The following is a 21,981-nucleotide window of genomic DNA, read 5'->3' on the forward strand; positions in this document are numbered from 1 at the left end:
GGCAGGTGGATTCTTAACCACTGCGCCACCAGGGAAGCCCCTGATGTAATTCTTAAATATTGCTCGGTATGGTTTTATTTGGCTTATTTACATCTATGTTCATTAGTGAGATTGCCCTTTAATTTTCTCATGCTGTCCTTAACAGGTTTTAGTATCTAAGTTAAGCTAGCTTCATAAAATGAATTGGAAACTCTTCCTGCTTTTTATTCATTTTATTTCTCCTCAGTAGAACTTCTCTTCAGTAGAACTTGTCAGAAATGCCATCTAGGCCTAGAGTTTTCTATGCCAGAAGGTTTTAAATTACTGATTCAATTCCTTTAATCAGTAAAGAATTATTCAGGTTTTCTAATTCTTTTTGTGTTTTGATGAGTTTTATTTTTCTGGGAATTTATCCATTTTTATAAATTTTCAAATTTGTGGCATAAAGTTTTGATATCATCTTTTTAATATCTGCAGGATATGAAATGATATCTTTTTCATTCTTAATATTGGCTGCTGTATATGTTTTCTCTTTTTCTTTAAATCAACCTTGCCAAAAATTTATCATTTCGCAGGGAACAACTTTTAGCTTTGTTAATCCCTCCAATATCTTTTTGTTTTCCATTTCATTAATTTCTGTCCTTATTTACTTCTAATTTGTTTGAGTTTAATTTGATGATTTTATATAACTTATGGAGATGATTGCTTATCATAAATTTTGAGCCTTCTTTTCTAATATATGCATTTACAGCAGTAAATTTCCCTCTAAGTACTACTTTACCTACATTTTACAAGTTTTGATGTGTTTATTTTTGTTATTATTCAGTTTTAAATATTTCCTTATTTTCTAATGAGATCTGTGTAATAAAACTATATTGTTCAATTCTCAAATGTTGGGAATTTTCTAGTTCAGTTTTATTAATCTTTTTGAAGAACCTATTTTTTTGCTTTGCTTTTTGCTCTATTTGTTTATTTGTTTTTTCTTCATTAATTTCTGCTCATTATCATTTCCTTCTACCTTCATTGGGTTTAATTTGCTGTTCCTTAAAAAACTTCTCCTGATGGAACGTCACTGACTTCATCTTTTCTTATTTTCTAATATTTTACATCAGTATTTGTAATATTTATGTTAAATTTAAATAATTTTTAAAGTATTAAAACTGCCTTATAGATACTATTTTAGCTGCATTCTGAAGGAGTATTTTTGCATTTTATTTTTTTAACATTTAGAACTGTTTTTCGTATGACAGAAATGGCAGTACCTGTTCGTTTTTTAAAAGTAAAAAGAAAACAAAAAATCTAAACACAGTCCTACCCACTTACTCTTTAACACCCTGTTGTAATATCCAAAAATTTCTCAGTGCATAGATATGCATATATATGTTTATATATTTTAATATACTGTGAACATCTTTCTATATCAATAAATATACTTCTATAGCATCATTTTAATGGCAGCATAATATTCTACTCTGTGGATTTACTACAATTTATTTGACCATTCTTCTATTGTTGGGCATTTAGGTTGTTTCCAACTTTTCCCTATTATAAATAGCCATGATAAACCCTTGCCATTAAAACTTGGCAAATATCTCTGATTATTTCCCTTAGAATGAAATTATTGGGTCAAAGGACATGCACATTTTTAAGACCTTTGTCAAGCATTATAAAATTGTCCATTGGAAAGGTTGTATTGATGTATTCTTTTCATCAACAGTGGATTACCTGATGCAAGAAAATTTCTCCAACACTGAGGAGTGTGTGTTGGGGGCGGGAGCTAGCTAGCTTCTCCTACTGAAAGGTTGGACCTATGCCCCAACTGCTTCTTTCAGCCATTTCTGTATTTCTGGGTCTAATAATGGCAACACCCAAATCTTGAAATGTAATGCCTCAGTCCTGCACAACTTTTGATATGTACTGTTTTTATTATCATTGTTAGAAATACTTTCTAATTTTCAATGCGATTTCTCCTCTGATTCATAGGTTATTTAGCATGTATTTCTCAATCTCCAGGTATTTGGGGATTTTCTAGTTATTTTGTTTATTTCTAACTTTACTGTGATTAAGAAAGATACTCTGAGTGCTTACAGTTCTTTAAATTTTGTTGGGTCTCAGAAATCCACTTGTGCAATATCTTGAGTTTAAGCTGAAATAGTATTTTGCATGAGTGTGTGTGTAACATCATTTTTACTTGAAAGAATGACTAATAGACGGACTAAACAGACTAACAGACTAAACCACAGTTACTCAAACTTGATTTTGCAGCAGATGTTCAATAAAAAATGAATGAAGTGAGCCTGCTGCTTCCAGGGAAATAACTCACAGTAGTTGTCACCAGTGAATGAAATTCAAATTTTCAAGTGAAACTTAGAATTTTGGAGAACTTGTATCTGCCACCATGAGCTTAACAGCTTCCCAGGATTTAAAGAATGTTTCTAATGTAATCAGCAGTGATATTAATAAATGTGATTTTTGATATCATGTAATCAAAATGTGTCAGTATTTCGAAACTGCGTAACTCAGTGGACCAGTGTTTTTCAAATGACTAATGTGGAACGTTACAAAGTCATGCACAGGTAAAAGGTCTATTCAAAGAACAAGAGAGAACAATGGATTATATTATAATAGAGTACAAATAGTTCATTGATACGGTTTCAGATTCTACATTGCAATTTGCCTTTAAGAAACTACCCATTCTTGAGTCTTGGTGTAGTATCAAAGAAGAGTATTCAAAAGTATCTACAAGGGCTAATAAAGCATACCTTTTTCTTCCAATTATGTATCTGTGTAAGGCCCTATCTTCTTCATTTACTTCAACCAAATAACACTGTAACAGATTGAATGTATAGAAGCAGATGTGAGAATCTAGCTGTCTTCTATTAAACCAGAAATGAAAGAGATTTGCAAAATGTAAAACAATACCACTCTTCTCACTAAATTTATTTTGTTTTAGAATACATAGTTATTTTTCATGAAAAATATTATTTTGGTTAACATGTAACGGGTTAATTATTATTATTTTAAAATAAATGTTTTTTTACATTACTGGATTTTATTTTTTTAATTAATTAATTTATTTTTGGCTGCATTGGGTCTTCATTGCTGCACACGGGCTTTCTCTAGTTGTGGCAAGCGGGGGTTACTCTTTGTTGCAGTGCGAGGGCTTCTCATTGTGGTGGCTCCTCTTGTTGTGGAGCACAGGCTCTAGGTGCACGGGCTTCAGAAGTTGTGGCTCGCAGGCTCTAGAGTGCAGGCTCAGTAGTTGTGGCACACGGGCTGAGTAGTTGTGGCTTGCGGACTCTAGAGTGCAGGCTCAGGAGTTGTGGTGAACAGGCTTAGTTGCTCCACAGCATGTGGGATATTCCCGAACTAGGGCTTGAACCCATGTCCCCTGCATTGGCAGGTGGATTCTTAACCACTGTGCCACCAGGGAAGCCCACATTTCTGAATTTTAATTTTTAATATAGCAAATACTGATAGATAAAATCCCAAGAAATACAATCCCTTTGGGGTTCTCAATAATCCTTAGGAGTAGAAAATGGCCCTGACATCAAAAAGTTAGATAACTTAGTGGTTGCCCTATAAATTACAGTATGCCTCCCAACTTAGAAGTTATTGTTGTCAAGTATTTGTATTTAAAATCAATCAATCCCCTCCTGTTCCCCCCACAAACCCCTTCCCCTCCCATCCCATACCTACCTCTCTCTCTGTCTCTGAATAGTAACTGTTTTATATGGTCTCTTTCTCCAGAGTGAGACTGAGAAAATAGTTGTTTTATATAATGATTGTTCATTTAGATTCACCTACATATTTACTACATTTTATGGAAACAAGCGTTGCTGAATCTCTGAATTTTCATTTGGCTTCATTTTTCTTCTACCTGAAGAATATTCTTTTGTATTTCCTTCAGGGATAGGTATGCTGGTAGCTGGTGTTTTGCTTATCTGAAAGAATTTTTTTTTCACCTTCATTCTCTACATTTATTTAGTGACAAGAGAAGTTTATTTTATTTGGTTTTTATACAGCAGGTACTTATTAGTCATCAATTTTATACACATCAGTGTATACATGTCAATCCCAATCGCCCAATTCATCACACCACCATCCCCAATCCCCAGTGGCTTTCCCCTCTTGGTGTCCATACGTTTGTTCTCTACATCTGTGTCTCAACTTCTGCCCTGCAAACTGGTTCGTCTGTACCATTTTTCTAGGTTCCACATACGTGCATTAATATACAATATTTGTTTTTCTCTTTCTGACTTACTTCACTCTGTATGACAGTCTCTAGATCCATCCACGTCTCAACAAATGACCCAATTTTGTTCCTTTTTATGGCTGAGTAATATTCCATTTTATATAGGTACCATATCTTCTTGATGCATTCGTCTGTCGATGGGCATTTAGGTTGTTTCCATGACCTGGCTATTGTAAATAGTGCTGCAGTGAACATTGGGGTGCATGTGTCTTTTTGAATTATGGTTTTCTCTGGGTATATGCCCAGTAGTGGGATTGCTGGATCATATGGTAATTCTACTTTTAGTTTTTTAAGGAACCTCCATACTGTTCTCCATAGTGGCTGTATCCATTTACATTCCCACCGACAGTGCAAGAGGGTTGCCTTTTCTCTACATGCTCTCCAGCATTTGTTGTATGTAGATTTTCTGAAGATGCCCATTCTAAATGGTGTGAGGTGATACCTCATTGTAGTTTTGATTTGCATTTCTCTAATAATTAGTGACGTTGAGCAGCTTTTCATGTGCTTCTTGGCCATCTGTATGTCTTCTTTGGAGAAATGTCTATTTAGGTCTTCTGCCCTTTTTTTTTTTTTTTTTTTTTTGTGGTACATGGGCCTCTCACTGTTGTGGCCTCTCCTGTTGCGGAGCAGCAGGCTCCGGACGCGCAGGCTCAGCGGCCATGGCTCACGGGCGCAGCCGCTCCGCGGCATGTGGGATCTTCCCGGACTGGGGCACGAACCCATGTCCCCTGCATCGGCAGGCAGACTCTCAACCACTGCGCCACCAGGAAAGCCCCTGCCTATTTTTTGATTGGGTTGTTTGTTTCTATAATACTGAGCTGCATGAGCTGTTTATATATTTTGAAGGTTAAACCTTTGTCCTTTGATTCGTTTGCAAATATTTTCTCCCATTCTGAGGGTTGTCTTTTCGTCTTGTTTATGGTTTCCTTTGCTGTGCAAAAGCTTTTAAGTTTCATTAGGTCCCATTTGTTTCTTTTTGTTTTTATTTCCATTACTCTAGGAGGTGGATCAAAAAAGATCTTGCTGTGATTTATGTCAAAGAGTGTTATTCCTATGTTTTCCTCTAAGAGTTTTATAGTGTCCGGTCTTACATTTAGGTCTCTAATCCATTTTGAGTTTATTTTTGTGTATGGTGTTAGGGAGTGTTCTAATTTCATTCTTTTACATGTAGCTGTCCAGTTTTCCCAGCACCACTTATTGAAGAGAATGTCTTTTCTCCATTGTATATCCTTGCCTCCTTTGTCATAGATTAGTTGACCATAGGTGTGTGGGTTTATCTCTGGGCTTTCTATCTTTTTCCATTGATCTATGTTTCTGTTTTTTGTGCCAGTACCATATTGTCTTGATTACTGTAGCTTTGTAATATAGTCTGAAGTCAGGGAGTCTGATCCTCCCGCGCCGTTTTTTTGCCTCAAGACTGCTTTGGCTATTTGCGGTCTTTTGTGTCTCCATACAAATTTTAAGATTTTTTGTTCTAGTTCCATAAAAAATGCCATTGGTAATTTGATAGGGATTGCATTGAATCTATAATTTCTTTGGCTGGTATAGTTATTTTCACAATATCAATTCTTCAAATCCAAGAACATGGTATATCTCTCCCTCTGTTGGTATCATCTTTAATTTCTTTCATCCATGTCTTATAGTTTTCTGCATACAGGTCTTTTGTCTCCGTAGGTAGGTTTATTCCTAGGTATTTTATTCTTTTTGTTGCAGTGGTAAATGGGAGTGTTTCCTTAATTTCTCTTTCAGATTTTTCATCATTAGTGTATAGGAATGCAAGAGATTTCTGTGCATTAATTTTGTATCCTGCAACTTTACCAAATTCATTGATTAGCTCTAGTAGTTTTCTGGTGGCATTTTTAGGATTCTCTATGTGTAGTATCATATCATTTGCAAACAGTGACAGTTTTTCTTCTTCTTTTCCAATTTCTGTTCCTTTTTCTTCTCTGATTTCCATGGCTAGGACTTCCAAAACCATGTTGAATAGTAGTGGTGATCCTTTTCTTGTTCCTTATCTTAGAGGAAATGCTTTCAGTTTTTCACCATTGAGAATGATGTTTGCTGTGGGTTTGTTATATATGGCCTTTATTATGTTCAAGTAGGTTCCCTCTTTGCCCACTTTCCGGAGAGTTTTTATCATAAAAGGGTGTTGAATTTTGTCAAAAGCTTTTTCTGCATCTATTGAGATGATCATTTGGTTTTTATTCTTCAGTTTGTTAACATGGTGTATCACATTGATTGATTTGCATATATTGAAGAATCCTTGCATCCCTGGGATAAATCCCACTTGATCATGGTGTATGATCCTTTTCATGTGTTGTTGGATTCTGTTTGCTAGTATTTTGTTGAGGATTTTTGCATCTATATTCATCAGTGATATTGGTCTGTAATTTTCTTTTTTTGTAGTATCTTTGTCTGGTTTGGGTGTGAGGTTGATGGTGGACTCATAGAATGAGTTTGGGAGTGTTCCTTCCTCTGCAGTTTTTTGGAAGAGTTTGAGAAGGATGGGTGTTAGCTCTTCTCTAAATGATTGACAGAATTCCCCTGTGAAGCCATCTGGTCCTGGGCTTTTGTTTGTTGCAAGATTTTAAATCACAGTTTCAATTTCATTGCTTGTGATTGGCCTGTTCATGTTTTCTGTCTCTTCCTCGTTCAGTTTGTAAGGCTATACCTTTCTAAGACTTTGTCCATTTCTTCCAGGTTGTCCATTTTATTGGCATAGAGTTGCTTGTAGTAGTCTCTTAAGATGCTTCGTATTTCTGCAGTGTCTGTTGTAACTTCTCCTTTTTCATTTCTAATTTTTTTGATTTGAGTCCTCTCACTCTTTTTCATGATGTGTCTGGCTAATGGTTTATCTATTTTGTTTATCTTCTCAAAGAACCACCTTTTAGTTTTATTGATCTTTGCTCTTGTTTTCTTTGTTTCTATTTCATTTATTTCTGCTCTGATCTTTATGATTTCTTTCCTTTTGCTCACATTGCATTTTGTTTGTTCTTCTTTCTCTAGTTCCTTTAGGTGTAAGGTTAGATTGTTTATTTGAGATTTTTCTTGTTTCTTGAGATAGGCTTGTATAGCTATAAACTTCCCTCTTAGAACTGCTTTTGCTGCATCCCATAGGTTTTGGATCATCGTGTTTTCATTGTCATTTGTCTCTAGGTATTTTTTGATTTCCTCTTTGATTTCTTCAGTGATCTCATGGTTATTTAGTAACGTATTGTTTAGCCTCCATGTGTTTGTGTTTTTTACGTTTTTTTCCCCTGTAATTCATTTCTATTCTCATAGCGTTGTGGTCAGAAAAGATGTTTGATATGATGTCACTTTTCCTAAATTTACTGAGGCTTGATTTGTGACCCAAGATGTGGTCTATCCTGGAGAATGTTCCATGCGCACTTGGGAAGAAATTGTATTCTGCTGTTTTGGATGGAATGTCCTATAAATATCAATTAAATCTGTCTGGTCTATTGTGTCATTTAAAGCTTGTGTTTCCTGATTAATTTTCTGTTTGGATGATCTGTCCATTGGTGTACGTGAGGTGTTAAAGTCTCCCACTGTTATTGTGTTACTGTCTATTTCCTCTTTTATAGCTGTTAGCAGTTGCCTTATATATTGAGGTGCTCCTATGTTGGGTGCATATATATTTTTAATTGTTATATCTTCTTCTTGGATTGATCCCTTGATCATTATGTAGTGTCCTTCCTTGTCTCTTGTAACATTCTTTATTTTAAAGTCTATTTTATCAGATATGAGTATTGCTACTCCAGCTTTCTTTTGATTTTCATTTGCACATACAGACTGAAAGTGTTGGAAAAAGATATTCATTGCATGGAATATCTTTTTCCATCCCCTCACTTTCAGTCTGTATGTGTCCCTAGGTCTGAAGTGGGTCTCTTGTAGACGGCATATAGTTGGGTCTTGTTTTTGTATCCATTCAGCAAGCCTGTGTCTTTTGGTTGGAGCATTTAATCCATTCATGTTTAAGGTAATTATCGATATGTACGTTCCTGTGACCATTTTCTTAATTGTTTTGGGTTTGTTTTTGTAGGTCCTTTACTTCTCTTGTGTTTCCCACTTAGAGAAGTTCCTTTAGCATTTGTTGTAGAGCTGGTTTGGTGGTGCTGAATTCTGTTAGCTTTTGCTTGTCTGTAAAGCTTTTGATTTCTCCATCGAATCTGAATGAGATCCTTGCTGGGGAGAGTAATCTTGGTTGTAGGTTCTTCCCTTTCGTCACTTTATCATGCCACTCCCTTCTGGCTTGTAGAGTTTTTCCTGCGAAATCAGCTGTTAACCTTATGGGAGTTCCCTTGTATGTTATTTGTCATTTTTCCCTTGCTGCTTTCAGTAATTTTTCTTTATCTTTAATTTTTGCCAATTTGATTACTAGGTGTCTTGGCATGTTTCTCCTTAGCTTTTTCCTGTATGGGACTTGCTGTGCTTCCTGGACTTGGGTGACTAGTTCCTTTCCCATGTTAGGGAAGTTTTTGACTATAATCTCTTCAGATATTTTCTCTGGTCCTTTTTCTCTCTCGTCTCCTTCTGGGACCCCTATAATGCGAACGTTGTTGTGTTTAATGTTGTCCCAGAGGTTTCTTAGGCTGTCTTCATTTCTTTTCATTCTTTCTTCTTTATTCTGTTCTGCAGCAGTGAATTCCACCATTCTGTCTTCCAGGTCACTTATCCGTTCTTATGCCTCAGTTATTCTGCTATTGATTCTTTCTACTGTAGTTTTCATTTCAGTTATTGTATTGTTCATCTCTGTTTGTTTGTTCTTTAATTCTTCTAGGTCTTTGTTAAACATTTCTTGCATCTTCTTGATCTTTGCCTCCATTGTTTTTCTTCACTATCATTATTCTGAATTCTTTTTCTGGAAGGTTGCCTCTCTCCACTTCATTTAGTTGCTTTTCTGGGGTTTTATCTTGTTCCTTCATCTGGTACATAGTCCTCTGCCTTTTCATCTTGTCTGTCTTTCTGTGAATTTGGTTTTCGTTCCACAGGCTGCAGGATTGTAGTTATTCTTGCTTCTGCTGTCTTTTCTCTGGTGGATGAGGCTATCTAAGAGTCTTGTGCAAGTTTCCTGATGGGAGGGACTCGTGGTGGGTAGAGCTGACTGTTGCTCTCGTGGGCAGAGCTCAGTAAAACTTCAGTCCGCTTGACTGCTGATGGGTGGGGCTAGGTTCCCTCCCTATTGATTGTTTGGCCTGAGGCAACCCAACAGTGGAGCCTACCTGGGCTCTTTGGTGGGGCTAATGACAGACTCTGGGAGGGCTCACGCCAAGGAGTACTTCCCAGAACTTCTGCTTCCAGTGTCCTTGTCCCCAAGGTGAGCCACAGCCACCCCTCACCTCTGCAGGAGACCCTCCAACACTAGCAGGTAGGTCTGGTTCAGTCTCCCCTGGGGTCAGTGCTCCTTCCCCTGGGTCCCGATGTGCACACTACTTTGTATGTACCCTCCAAGAGTAGAGTCTCTGTTTCCCTGAGTCCTGTCGAAATCCTGCAATCAAATCCCACTAGGCTTCAAAGTCTGATTCTCTAGGAATTCTTCCTCCCTTTGCTGGACCCCCAGGTTGGGAAGCCTGACATGGGGCTGAGAACCTTCACTCCAGTGGGTGGACTTCTGTGGTATAAGTGTTCTCCAGTCTGTGAGTCACCCACCCAGCAGTTATGGGATTTGAGTTTATTGTGATTGCGCCCCTCCTACCGTCTCATTGTGGCTTCTCCTTTGTCTTTGGATGTGGGGTATCTTTTTTGGTGAGTTCCAGTGTCTTCCTGTCAATGATTGTCCAGCAGCTAGTTGTGATTCTTGTGTTCTCACAAGAGGGAGTGAGAGCACATCCTTCTACTCTGCCATCTTGATTCTTCCAGCAGAAGAGAAGTTTAGATTGGCAGTTATTTCGATTTAAGATACCTTTCCACTGTATTCTGGCTTCCAGTGTTGCTACTAAAAATTGGCTATCAGTCTAAGAGTCCACTGTTTTCACTGTTTGTGAGATTTTCTATTTTCCTTTGGTTTCCTGCAGTTTTCATTGATATGTATCTAACTATAGATATCTTGCTTGATGTTTAGTGGGCTTTTCAAATCAGTGGATTGGTATTTTTAATCATTTCTGGGTAATTATCAGCCGTTGTATTTTCAGTATTGCTTCTGCTTCATTTTCTTTTCACTTTTTAAATTAAACGTCAATAAAATACATGGTGACTTTCTCACTGTAATCTTTTATGCTTCTTATCCTCACTTTTATATTTTCCATGTTTTATCTCTCCTTGCTTCAATCTGATTATCTTCTGGTTCACTAATTTTCTCTTTGACTATCTAATCTGCTCAAATTCTTAATTTTGATTTTATGTTTTTCCATTCTGAAATTTCTTCTTGCTACTTTTTCAAATCTGTAGTGTCACTTTTGATGATTTCTTGTTTCTTACTGAAGTTTTTAAATTCAGCTTTTATCTCCATGGTAAGCATTGGGGTTTTCCTATGATACCAGTAAGACATACCAGAATATATTCTATACCCCACTTTTCAAAACACAGCTCTTTATGATTCCAGCCTGGGGTATAAGGTATTTTATCAGAGCCTTAGCCTTTGATGGGCTCTTCTGAGGTGTGCCAAAGGAATAGCTCTGTCTCTTCTCTTGGATCACTCTGCTGCAAAAGAAGTTGGACCCTGTAAATCTCCATCTGACTGCCCCCTTCCACTTCTCTCGAGCTCCCCAAAAGTGAAGCCTCCTGCCTCCACAGCTGCCTTCTTTCCAGAGCCCCTCCCTATCCCCAGGGCAGAAGCAGCTCTTGCTCACTTCTTTGAGCTCTAATCCTTTCTCTGTTCTCACTAGGTAGTTTTTCACTCTTTATGCTGGTGATTCTTTAATGCTTAAAATTTTTTTTTTTATTTCATGCAGTCTTTGTAGTTGTTTCTGTCACCTTCAGGGGAAATGCTGGTCAGAGAAATCCAGATTTGATCTGTCCTTTACAGTGTTTCTCAAAGAATAGTTTGCAGACACATTCCAATCTACCAGCCATTTACCCCTCTATAATGAGATAAGAACAGAAATTGAGACTAAACGTCTAGAAACTGTTAGAGTAATTTGACATTGCTGTGAAATCGTAGCACATGATTTTGTATGTTGTAAAAAGTATTAGTTGTTAAAATACCTGAGGGGGGAAAAAGCTAGTCCTTCACCACAGTTAATTTGAGAAACACTTCTTCGTACAATCAGGTACAAGTCTCCTACAAACCTCCTCTTTCTCTGCTTTTGCAGAATACATTGTAGAGGAGGGAAAAAAACCTTTCCTCTATACTTTTTGGTTATATGACTGAGGCCTGCAAATTAAACTGGCAAATGACAGATAAGCAGGAGAAAAGATTTTCATTCGCACATGGGGGGTGGGGGACATGCTCACAGAAAAAAGTGAAAGCCACAGAGACCCAGAGGCTTATATACCATTTTAACAGTGAAAGTAAAGAGACTAGACAAGGGAAGGGGGGAGTTTGGGCATCTGGGGTTGGGGGTAAATTGTGGGAAGGTGATCGGAAAATATATGGTAAATAAGAGTTATTTAGTAAGGTTTATTACACAGGTAAGAGTAGTTTTCTTCTTCCTGGTACATGAGAGGGGAACACCTTTACAAAAGGAAATTTCTGTCACCTTTACAAAGGGAAATTTATGTCCTGTTTTTAGGCAGAATGGAGGAGAGTACAGCGTTCTTCCTGTATCTGCTGATTTTCGATTGCCTTCAGTTCAAAATAATCCTGTACTAAAGTGGCATATTTTGGGTGGCATATTCTGATTCCCTTCAACATACAGCCAGCCATACCTTGTGCCTCTAGACCTGTGATCTGTTTTGTTTGTTTGGAGCATTTGTTTATGAAAAGTTTTTAAAAATTTTATAAGTAATGCATGTTTATTACAAAATTTTTAAAATTCAGATAGATGAAGTGGGGGAGGTAAGATCATTCATAATCCCATCACTTTTCACAATTCAGAGTAAACCTCCCATAGTTTTTCTCTGTGTATAGTATAGAAGCATTCCCCATACTCTTCCTTAGCAGGGTTTCTTCTCTGTCTCATTTACTCCCTCAGAATGGAACCAACTGGGGAAATTCAGAACATGCTTCTTGAAGCTTCTTGGCAGATCCAGAAACACACTAAGATGGGAAGCCAAAGCGAAAAACAATAGAAGAAGCCTTATAATTGGTTTTTTAAAGTTTGTTTATTTATTCATTATTTATTTTGGCTGTGTTGAGTCTTCATTGCTGTGTGCGGGCTTTCTCTAGTTGCAGCGAGTGAGGGCTGCTCTTCGTTGTGGTGCGCAGTCTTCTCATTGTGGTGGCTTCTCTTGCTGTGGAGCACGGGCTCTAGGCATGCAGGCTTCAGTAGTTGTGGCACGCGGGCTCAGTAGCTGTGGCGCACAGGCTTAGTTGCTCCATGGCATGTGGGATCTTCCCGGACCAGGGCTTGAACCCCTGTCCCCTGCATTGGCAGACGGATTCTTAACCACTGTGCCACCAGGGAAGTCCCATAATTGTTTTTAAAATCATATTATCAGATAAAGTTTATCAAAGAATTAAGACATTGAACTTTTTGTTCAAGGTTATTATATTAGGATTGTATGCATTATGAATATGTATATTTTAAGTTTCTGTGATGAATAAAATTTGCATGAATAGCAGTATTTTTAGTTATTTCTGTATCTCATAAAATTTAAAATTAATGGATTGCCGTTTTTACTTTAATATCAATTAGTGTTGCAATTAGCTAATCAACTAGCTTTAATAATAGAAAATTACTTTCACAGTAATGACTTACTTTCAGACTAAACCCTCATAGAGCATGCCGGCACGTTTCAGAAGTTCCATAGGTTTTTTTTTTTTTTTGGTACCCCTGGTTATGAACCATTGTATTAAAAAAGTGTATAATAGCCAAAAGATCCCATTTATAATAGCAACTAAAAATATAAAATGCCTTGGGGGGGAACCCAATAATCAATATTTGGAACTAATGTGAAGAAAACCTTAAAACTATAACTTAGAGACATGAAAGGAAATGGCGAGGCGTATCATGTTCAAGGATGAGAATATTAAGAAAATGTTAATTTCTGCTGGTTAATCTATAAATATAATATTATTTCAGCCAAAATATAAAAAATGTTTAGCGTTTGAGAAACTGATTTTAAAGTTCAGCTGGGAGAAAAAACTCATAAGAAAATGTTTACAAAGAATAATAATGAAATGAGACTTATTTTGCCAAATATTAAAATATACTGTTGCAGAATTAAAAATGGTATGGGACTAGATACAAAAATAGTGGAAAAGAGTAGAAACCTAAAAATACCTTGGTGTGTGTATATGTAAATGTAGAAATTGTCACTTCAAGTACTAGTGTTTCAGATATGTCCATGAAAAATGAGTCGATTCATGCTGGTGATTGTAGAACAGGGCAGTAAGCAATTTCCAGTTATTTCCCACTGACTGGTTCCCTCCTTAAGTGTTGTCCTCTCACCACCTTAGTACTTTCTCCTACCCTTAAGATTTTTTTCCCCCTTCCAGATCCCTCCAAAAAAGCCTTCCCTCTAGCTCTAAGGATTCTTATTGCTTTATGATGCAATCAATTTAGCTCTCTCCTTTGCCTAACTCTTCTCTCTTCTAAGTTGAATAGTGCTTATCCTCACATTTCGCAATTAAAAAGGAAAATGCCTAAACAAAACTGTAATTCCCTCACTGTGTGTTTTTAGTCTTCACAGATCAACCAACCAGCTTAAACTGCAGCCAGCTTTAAAAATAGTGCTTTTTTTCTCCCCACAACACAAAGAAATGAGAAATATTCAGCCTCTTTAGTAGGCAAGGAAATGTAAATGAAAGCAATCATGAGTGACTTTTTTCCCTCCTATCTGACTGGCAAAGATTAAAAAGAATAGTCATCCTAATAGAGGCAAGGTAGAGGAAAGAACACTTTCACACCCAGTAGTGGCAGTATAAATTGTTAAAATATTTCCAGTAGTGTATGTATCAAAAGTATTATTGTCTGTGCCCCTTGACCTAGCAACTCTGCTGGTAGGACTTATACTGCAGCAAATGATCAGGGTTGTTCACAAAGATACATGATCGTGTTCATCCGGGCTTTATTTCTGATTGTGCAAAATGGGCACTGCCATACTTCAGAGTAGACTGAGCCATCATAAAAATTATTTTGGAGAAAAATCCTATTTGACGTTGGAAAAAGTTTGTTGGCTGTGAAATGAAAACTAGGTAAAATTTGTAAAGCCTTGTAAAAATGTGAAAGTATTTTCATTTACGTAAAACCACACCAAGATTTAAATAAACTATTCATTAAATATTTACTGTGTGCATAGTATTCTGCCAGGTTTTGGGTGGGAGTATGTTGAAAATATAAAATATACTTGTTCTTTAGGACTTCACCCTATTTTTGAACTGTTGAGCTTGAATGTGTACATTTGTTCCTTGCACACCTAGTAGGTGTAGCTGTAGATAATGGAAAGAACATTAAATATAGATAGGGATTTGAATTCTGTCCCTGTAACATACTTGTCTACTCACTTAGACAACTTGTTTGAGAACGAGAAGGATGCTGACCTCATGGGATGATGGTAAGAAGGAAGGGAGATATAACAAGGAATGCTTTCCATGATACTTGATGAATAGTAATATTAGTTAGTAATGTTTATTAATTATTATTAATGGATTAGTTATTAATTATAGGTAATAGTAATGAATAGTTAGTTCCTTTGCTTTCCCTTCTGGAAGTCTATTTCCTCAGTATAAAACCTGCAACAGGTATTTTGGTTCCTGAGCTACTAAATAAACGAATGAATGAGATACTGGATTTGAAAACACTTTATAAGACTTAAAGCATTATGAAAATGTTAGCTAACTATTCATTGATATATGTAATAATCTGGCAAAAGTTTCATGTATACACATAAATATGTTTCTGTGTAAGTGCTAAATGTTATAATATGGGCTATATAGAGTTGTTATAGAATTTAAGCAAAAGAAGGCCTTAATGTGACTGGTAATCGTTGAGCGGCCTTCCTGGAGAAGGTGAGATTGGAATGGAACCTTGAATTAAGGTAGGTTTTGAGTGTGAGAAACAATATATACAGAAATGTGGCAGAAAAAGAAACAAAATGGTATATTCAGGGAGTAGTGTAAGACTAATCTGCGTAGAGAGTGAGTTATTCTTGAAAAGTCATTAGACAGGGTAGGTAGAAGAAGCAAGGTATGGCTGAGACAACAAGAAACCTTACTGATCTGGTGAGAAATAGAGAACCATTTTAAGTTTGGAGGCAAGATAGTAGCCCTGCGTCACCAGCACATCAGTGTGTTAGAGTATGTTTGTAGCAGTTAACTTTGGTAATGGAAGTATAAACAAAAATTAATTATGGATTAGCTAATTATTTTTTTCCTTTCACAGTATATAGCTTGAATTCCCTTTTAGTGGCGATAACTATAGCTAAATGTTTTAGAATCGTTGTTGTATTCTTAAAATATTACATGATGTGACTAGATACAATTTTGGAATTTGATTCAAAAATATGCCACAACCCCCAACATTGCCCTTTTCTGAGACTTTTTGTTGTGATAACCTAAAGAAAATTTATAGGCAGTTTCCCACACTTTATGTTATTTGATGCTACCATTTGCTTGTTCTTCCTGTTTTTTCCCCCTGTAGATTTTCAGTGTTAAGATGGTTATAATGTCCTTTATAATTTGTCTATTTTTCATCAAAAGGAGATTTAAATAATTTATTATAATCTTTAGCTGTAAGTCAACTAAAAACTTAGTTACAATGTATTCACTTTCAATGTTTACTTCCTGAAATTTTCTCTTTCCTTATATTCTTTTTCACATTTCTCTACAGTATGGATGGAGCGGATCTGTGTTTTGAAATCGTAAAACGAGCTGATGCTGGTTTTGTATACAGTGAAGCTGTGGCCAGGTACGTAATTTGTATGAACTCCCCAGAAGTAAAGGTAGAAGTAAAAGAAAGAAATGACAAGGAAATCACATGAAGTGGCCTGCTCTTTGAACTGATGACGAGCATACTGCCACTCTTTCTTACAAGGAGCATCTCTCTTTTAATGTGCATTAGTGGAACCAAACAGTGACTGGAAATGCAAAATATTGAACAATGAATTGATCTATTTATATGGATTTACAGTTTAACTTCACTACTGCTATCTTTTCCATTTCTGATGACTTTTATACAAGGAGGAATTTGATAGCTCAGGAACCGTGTAGAACTAAACTTGGGTCTTTTTGTGTGTTTGATTTTTGCTTTTTAGCAGATGTGTCTCATTAGTTCTTCAGTTTGCCTTTTAGTGATAGCAAATTGTTAGGTGACCAGTTAATCTGAGAAAAAGCATAGAACAGTAGAAGGAACAGAAATAAAAGCACAGTTTTTCTGCTGAATATATTTGCTTCAGGCCAGTGTTTGATCTCCCAATCAAGTAGCCACCATTGTTCCAAGTGTAGGAGTTCTTGTAAAGAACTAATGAATCAAAATAAGGATTTAATATGAAAAATCACAAGAGCCATGCACTGGGCCACTTGCTTGTAGATTTGAAGCAGTACAACTTTCTGTTTTGGTGACAACCATATCATAAATACCCACTCCAATAAATTGCCTTTTTAATACCTGGGGTACAGCATCCCTCCTCAGTCACTAACCATAGTATGTTGAAGGGTTCAAACCCACAAACCCATTAGGATTTATTAAAACTTTCTACCATTTGAGAAATAGTTACCATTAAATGATTATAACTTTCTCCCTCCTATCATTCTTTTTATAATTATGGCACAATGGACAGATATGACTGAAAATAGCTTAGAGACTACTTCATGCGACTTTAAGCTTAGAATGGCTTGACTTTCTTCAAATTCTTTGCCCTGCCTTCTCCTCACTGAGAAGCAAGGTCTCCAGTCTCAGGAGATGGAGCAGCCATAGCTATAACACAAGATAAAGAATATACTCAATTGTAGGTAGCTGCTGTTTTGTACTCCTGGAGCTAGGGAGAACAAGCAAATGAAAGTTTATATATACTAACTTTAATTCCTTCTTTTAACTCCTGATGTATTCATGGTAGAACTGAGGCTAAATATCCTTTTTCTTTTGTGCCATGTTCACTGAAGCATATTCTAGGGTTTTCTTTTTTTTTTAATCCCATTTTACTCTTGTTTTGAATTCTTATCACAGTTTAAAATTTTTATTTTGTATTGTGTTTCAGAATTAAAAAGCGTTCTTTAATACCAAAAGTAGTCAATGCTGTCTTGATTTTTCTTATGACACAGTGGTAAACCACTTTCTTCTACTAAATGAAACTCTCAGACTTTTGCATATCATTGTTCATATTTATTTCTTTAAGAATTTGAGTTTGGGGCTTCCCTGGTGGTGCAGTGGTTGGGAGTCCGCCTGCCGATGCGGGGGTCGTGGGTTCATGCCCCGGTCCGGGAGGATCCCGCGTGCCGCGGAGCAGCTGGGCCTGTGAGCCGTGGCCGCTGGGCCTGCGCGTCTGGAGCCTGTGCTCCCCTTCAGGAGAGGCCACGGCAGTGAGAGGCCCGCGTACCGCAAAAAAAAAAAAAAAAAAAGAATTTGAGTTTTGTATTTTCCCATATTGATATCTTTCAACAGCAGCATCAAATAGGAAAAACTAAAAATGCTAGATGTTGATTTTATAAAATAGTGAAGCTTGATGGAGGAAGATGACGTTTTCCTTTTGGAACCACAAAAACACTGGGGTACCTGGCATATAGGCTGTCAGAGTTGATGTTAAACCAGTAACACTTTTACTCTGTTCCCTACTCATCCCTATCACTTTTCCTTAACTTTGAGCCTGTCTCTGCCACTGGACTAGATGTCAGGATAGGGGGAATAGTAGTGTTGTAGAGGTGATGTCATACAGTGAAATGACTTGAGTTCTCTCCCAATCTTGAGATTTATAGAAAAGTTAGATGTTTATATATATCAAGATGATTGTATATCAATCAAGCCTGTTGATTTTAAGATCTACCTATATTGCTGTTAAAATGGTGATTTTATGAAAGGAACTTTCCAGAATGGACCAGAAAAGAGTAGTATTGGGATCAGTAAGTGACACTGCATAGAGAGTGGTTTGGCACAATTGATTAAAAACCCTTCCTAAAAATGACAAAAGGGAGTGGCCTCAAAAAGTATGATTATGTATGTCCCCTACTGCAGAGTACCAATGACCATGTAACAAGGGCACGTAAATCCTTCCTTTGGTTTAGAGCGTTCAACCAGGTGACTTCTACCTTCCTTCTCTCTGATTCTGTGATTTTTTGTTGGAAAATTCAGCTTGCATTAGTTATTCTAGTGAGACCAATTGCAAGAAGACTCTGAGACACCAAGTAATCATATTGATAATGTTGTTTTTCTCCAACTGGCTGAGCGTCAAGAGGAGCAGCAAAGCATGACATGAAAGAAAACTGCGTTCAGTCCTTACAACCCAATTAGTGATTACCTCTGTTCTTTCAGAGGTGGTGAGTTGTGGAGCAGGCTAACATAGGATCAGATTATCAAATCAAACTCTCACAAATCAGAGAGATATTCTTCCCTAGCACCAGGCTTTACTAAACAGTTATAAGGATACGAGCAATCAAAAGGCTCAGCTGAAGCAAACAGAGCTCTGGGCCTTTTAAGGGCAGCTCCTCACTTCATTCCTTCCTGCATCAGAAATGCACCTCTGGCCCAGAATAGATGAGGTCTCTACGTGAGGTTTGTGAGATTCCACACACAGAGGGGAGCATTTAAATTATGAAACATCTCCATTGTGTATCCTGGAGAGTTGTATAGCTTACATGACATCTTCCAGGAAGCCATTCATGCCTCAGAGATCCTGGGTTCTGTTTATCATAGGTAGTCCTTAGCCAGGAACATTCTGTAAAGGGAATTCCAGAGATAAGCTTTCTTCAGCTTAGCAAAGAGCTTTTTTAAGTGTAGTCTTTTTTTGCCCAGAGTTGCCAAAGAGAGTAGGCTGAGTCACCTCCCTTCTTTTCTTCCACCTCCAAAATACCTCCTTCCAAAGGAAGTGAGGATTGCTGGCCAGCTCTTTTCTTTCCACAGAGTTATCATCATTCCTGATCCTTAGGGATGGAGACAAACATAGATATTGATGAGTTTCTCTGAAAGTATAGGCCACCATGATGCTTCATGAAATGAAGCTTTTTGATTAAAGTTTAGTCAGCAACTCTCTAGAATGTATATGGGTGGATTTTGGTTCTGTAGTCTGCTTGCACACTATTCATATGCACAGCCTCCCAAGGGTCATGACTGGGAGGGTGGAGAAAGATCAGTTTAAATATGTTATATTTGGGGGAAAAAAATTCTACCCTGCCCCCACAGAAATTCTAATATGTATGTATATTTGGGTTAAATAATTGAGTATTCGGATTTAAAAATGCTCATTCATTGAGGTTTTTTCTTTTTGAGATAAGAATTTTTTTTTTAGAATTTTCTTCAGGCTAAGGATAGAAGTGGCTGTCCTAGTGCTAAGTATCCAGAGTAGTCGTGCTGTTAGGTATAAGCTAGGTCCATATTACCTAACTTAAACTTACCTACTATTCCAGTGTTCACACCTAGATGCACAAATAGGCTGTTCCTAAATCTTGACTAAATTTGATAATAATAGACTTAACCTTTGTAGCATGCTTTAGAGTTTTTAGAAACTAGAGTTTTTCACACTTGTTATCTCTGCCATTTCGGGGGGTCACAGATCCTCCAAAGCATGATTTGAACCAGGAAAGGGCCACAACACCAAGTTAAGAACCCCTAACTTAAACAGAAAGTTAATTTCAACTGCACTGGCCCAGGCAAAGAGTATGTGACCGTGACCCGCCATGTGTACATTTGCAAAGTAAGAAAAATTGGACATCACAACTGCAGGAGCCTGGCTCCTTCTGCTTAGAGCCCAGTTGTGAGGAGACAATGATAAGTACAGGAACAAAGCCTGGGGGTTTTTTTCCCCTGCCTTTCATTTTTAAACTAGAACCTTCTGATCAATTCTAATACATGAAATAATGCATATGCTAATTAGAGGGACATTGATGTGAGTTTGGCTAGATAGTAGTATACCAAAGAGGGAACTCAATGGAAATGTCTTAATTTTAAAGCAGGAGTGGAGAAAATTTTTTTTGGTCTTGAGTCACAAGCACACACACAAGGTCATTTGTAAGTACCATTAAATTATTTAGTTTTTATTTTAAAGTGTGGGGAATAAAAGATCTGGATAGAAAAAAACAAAATGCAATAAATACTAAGCAATAATTAATGTTAAGTATATTGCATTTCTGTGTCATGGCTAGTTGGGAAGGAAAAGGGGAAAGTGAGAAAGGAAGAGGGATAGTAGGGAGAAAATGACAGATATGAAGGGAATAAAATTCAGAGGAAGAGAAGATGAAAAAGACCCTCAAAGAAGAAACAGTGGGATTACAGAAGAATTTCAGAATGGAGGGAAGGAAATCGAAGTAAGTTCTGAAGTAATGCTGAATGAACTGCTCTTGTCACACCCTGTGGCTAGTTGACTCTGTTACCTTTTTTTTTTTTTTTTTTTTTTTTTTTTTTTGGCGGTACGCGGGCCTCTCACTGTTGTGGCCTCTCCCGTTGCGGAGCACAGGCTCTGGACGCGCAGGCTCAGCGGCCATGGCTCACAGGCCCAGCCGCTCCACGGCATGGGGGATTCTGCCGGACCGGGGCACGAACCCGCGTCCCCTGCATCGGCAGGCGAACTCTCAGCCACTGCGCCACCAGGGAAGCCCATTTTTAAGGACTGTTCTTTAAAATGCTCGCTCCTCCTCTGTTCTTCTCCCGGACCGGGGCACGAACCCGTGTCCCCTGCATCGGCAGGCGAACTCTCAGCCACTGCGCCACCAGGGAAGCCCATTTTTAAGGACTGTTCTTTAAAATGCTCGCTCCTCCTCTGTTCTTCACCTGGACCCAGTGCGGAGCCTCTGTGGACCCTGCTGACCTTGTGAGGAGTTTGACTTCCTAGGACTTAGGCCCAGAAGGAACTCTGCTTTGTTCAAGGATGCCCCAACTAAAACTTGATTATGTTGCAAAAAGAAATTGTAGAGGCATAAGAGGGTTCTTCTTTCTTGTTTGTCCTTAAAGCTAAATGGAAATAAGACAGAGAGCCAGCCTCTGCTGGCAGATAAAAGGTTCCCACCCCTTTAGTCAGAATCCTTGGTGTACCTCTGAGCACTGGTCACTTAATAGCAATCCAGTGTAACTAAGTAGAATTAACTGAGTGTCAGAAAACTTTTTCATGTTTTAAGCTTGAATTTTTAGTTTGCAGAGCTATTTTAGTTATGAACTGTGTGAAATTCCTTTGACTTAGATATCTCAGAAAATACAGAACGCATTAATTCTTTATAAAGCTCATAAACTTATGCATCTGCCAACTTTTTCATTACTAAGGTGCACATTCCACCAATCTTGTCTACTCAAATGAAAAGTGTCTGTGGGCAGTGAGTATGAAGGTGGGAGTTATAAACTAGGGACACTGTACATTAAGTTTTAAAAATATAAGGGTTTTTTTTTTTTACAGTTTTAGATTTCTTTTGTTTTTCTACAGTCATTACATGAGACAGATACTGGAAGCTCTACGCTATTGTCATGATAACAACATAATTCACAGGGATGTGAAGGTAAGTCATTTTTATCACTAACTTTAATATTTGTGAATAGAAACTAACTTATAGCAATGATAAGAATTAGAAATTT

General features: G+C 37.4%; 1 protein-coding gene across 13 annotated transcripts in view; it reads left to right on the top strand.

The window, feature by feature from the left end:
- CASK (calcium/calmodulin dependent serine protein kinase) overlaps positions 1 to 21,981 on the top strand; it is a 391,035-nt gene that overhangs the window by 181,754 nt on the left and 187,300 nt on the right. For all 13 annotated transcript variants that reach the window (XM_030834960.2, XM_060292132.2, XM_060292133.1 and 10 more), the window contains exons 4-5: positions 16,105 to 16,182; positions 21,833 to 21,905. In XM_030834960.2, coding sequence (XP_030690820.1) covers positions 16,105 to 16,182; positions 21,833 to 21,905 — 151 coding nt within the window. The remainder of the gene's footprint in view (positions 1 to 16,104; positions 16,183 to 21,832; positions 21,906 to 21,981) is intronic.

Source organism: Globicephala melas, chromosome X (genome assembly GCF_963455315.2).
Source record: "Globicephala melas chromosome X, mGloMel1.2, whole genome shotgun sequence".
In the NCBI taxonomy this organism is placed as follows: domain Eukaryota; kingdom Metazoa; phylum Chordata; class Mammalia; order Artiodactyla; family Delphinidae; genus Globicephala; species Globicephala melas.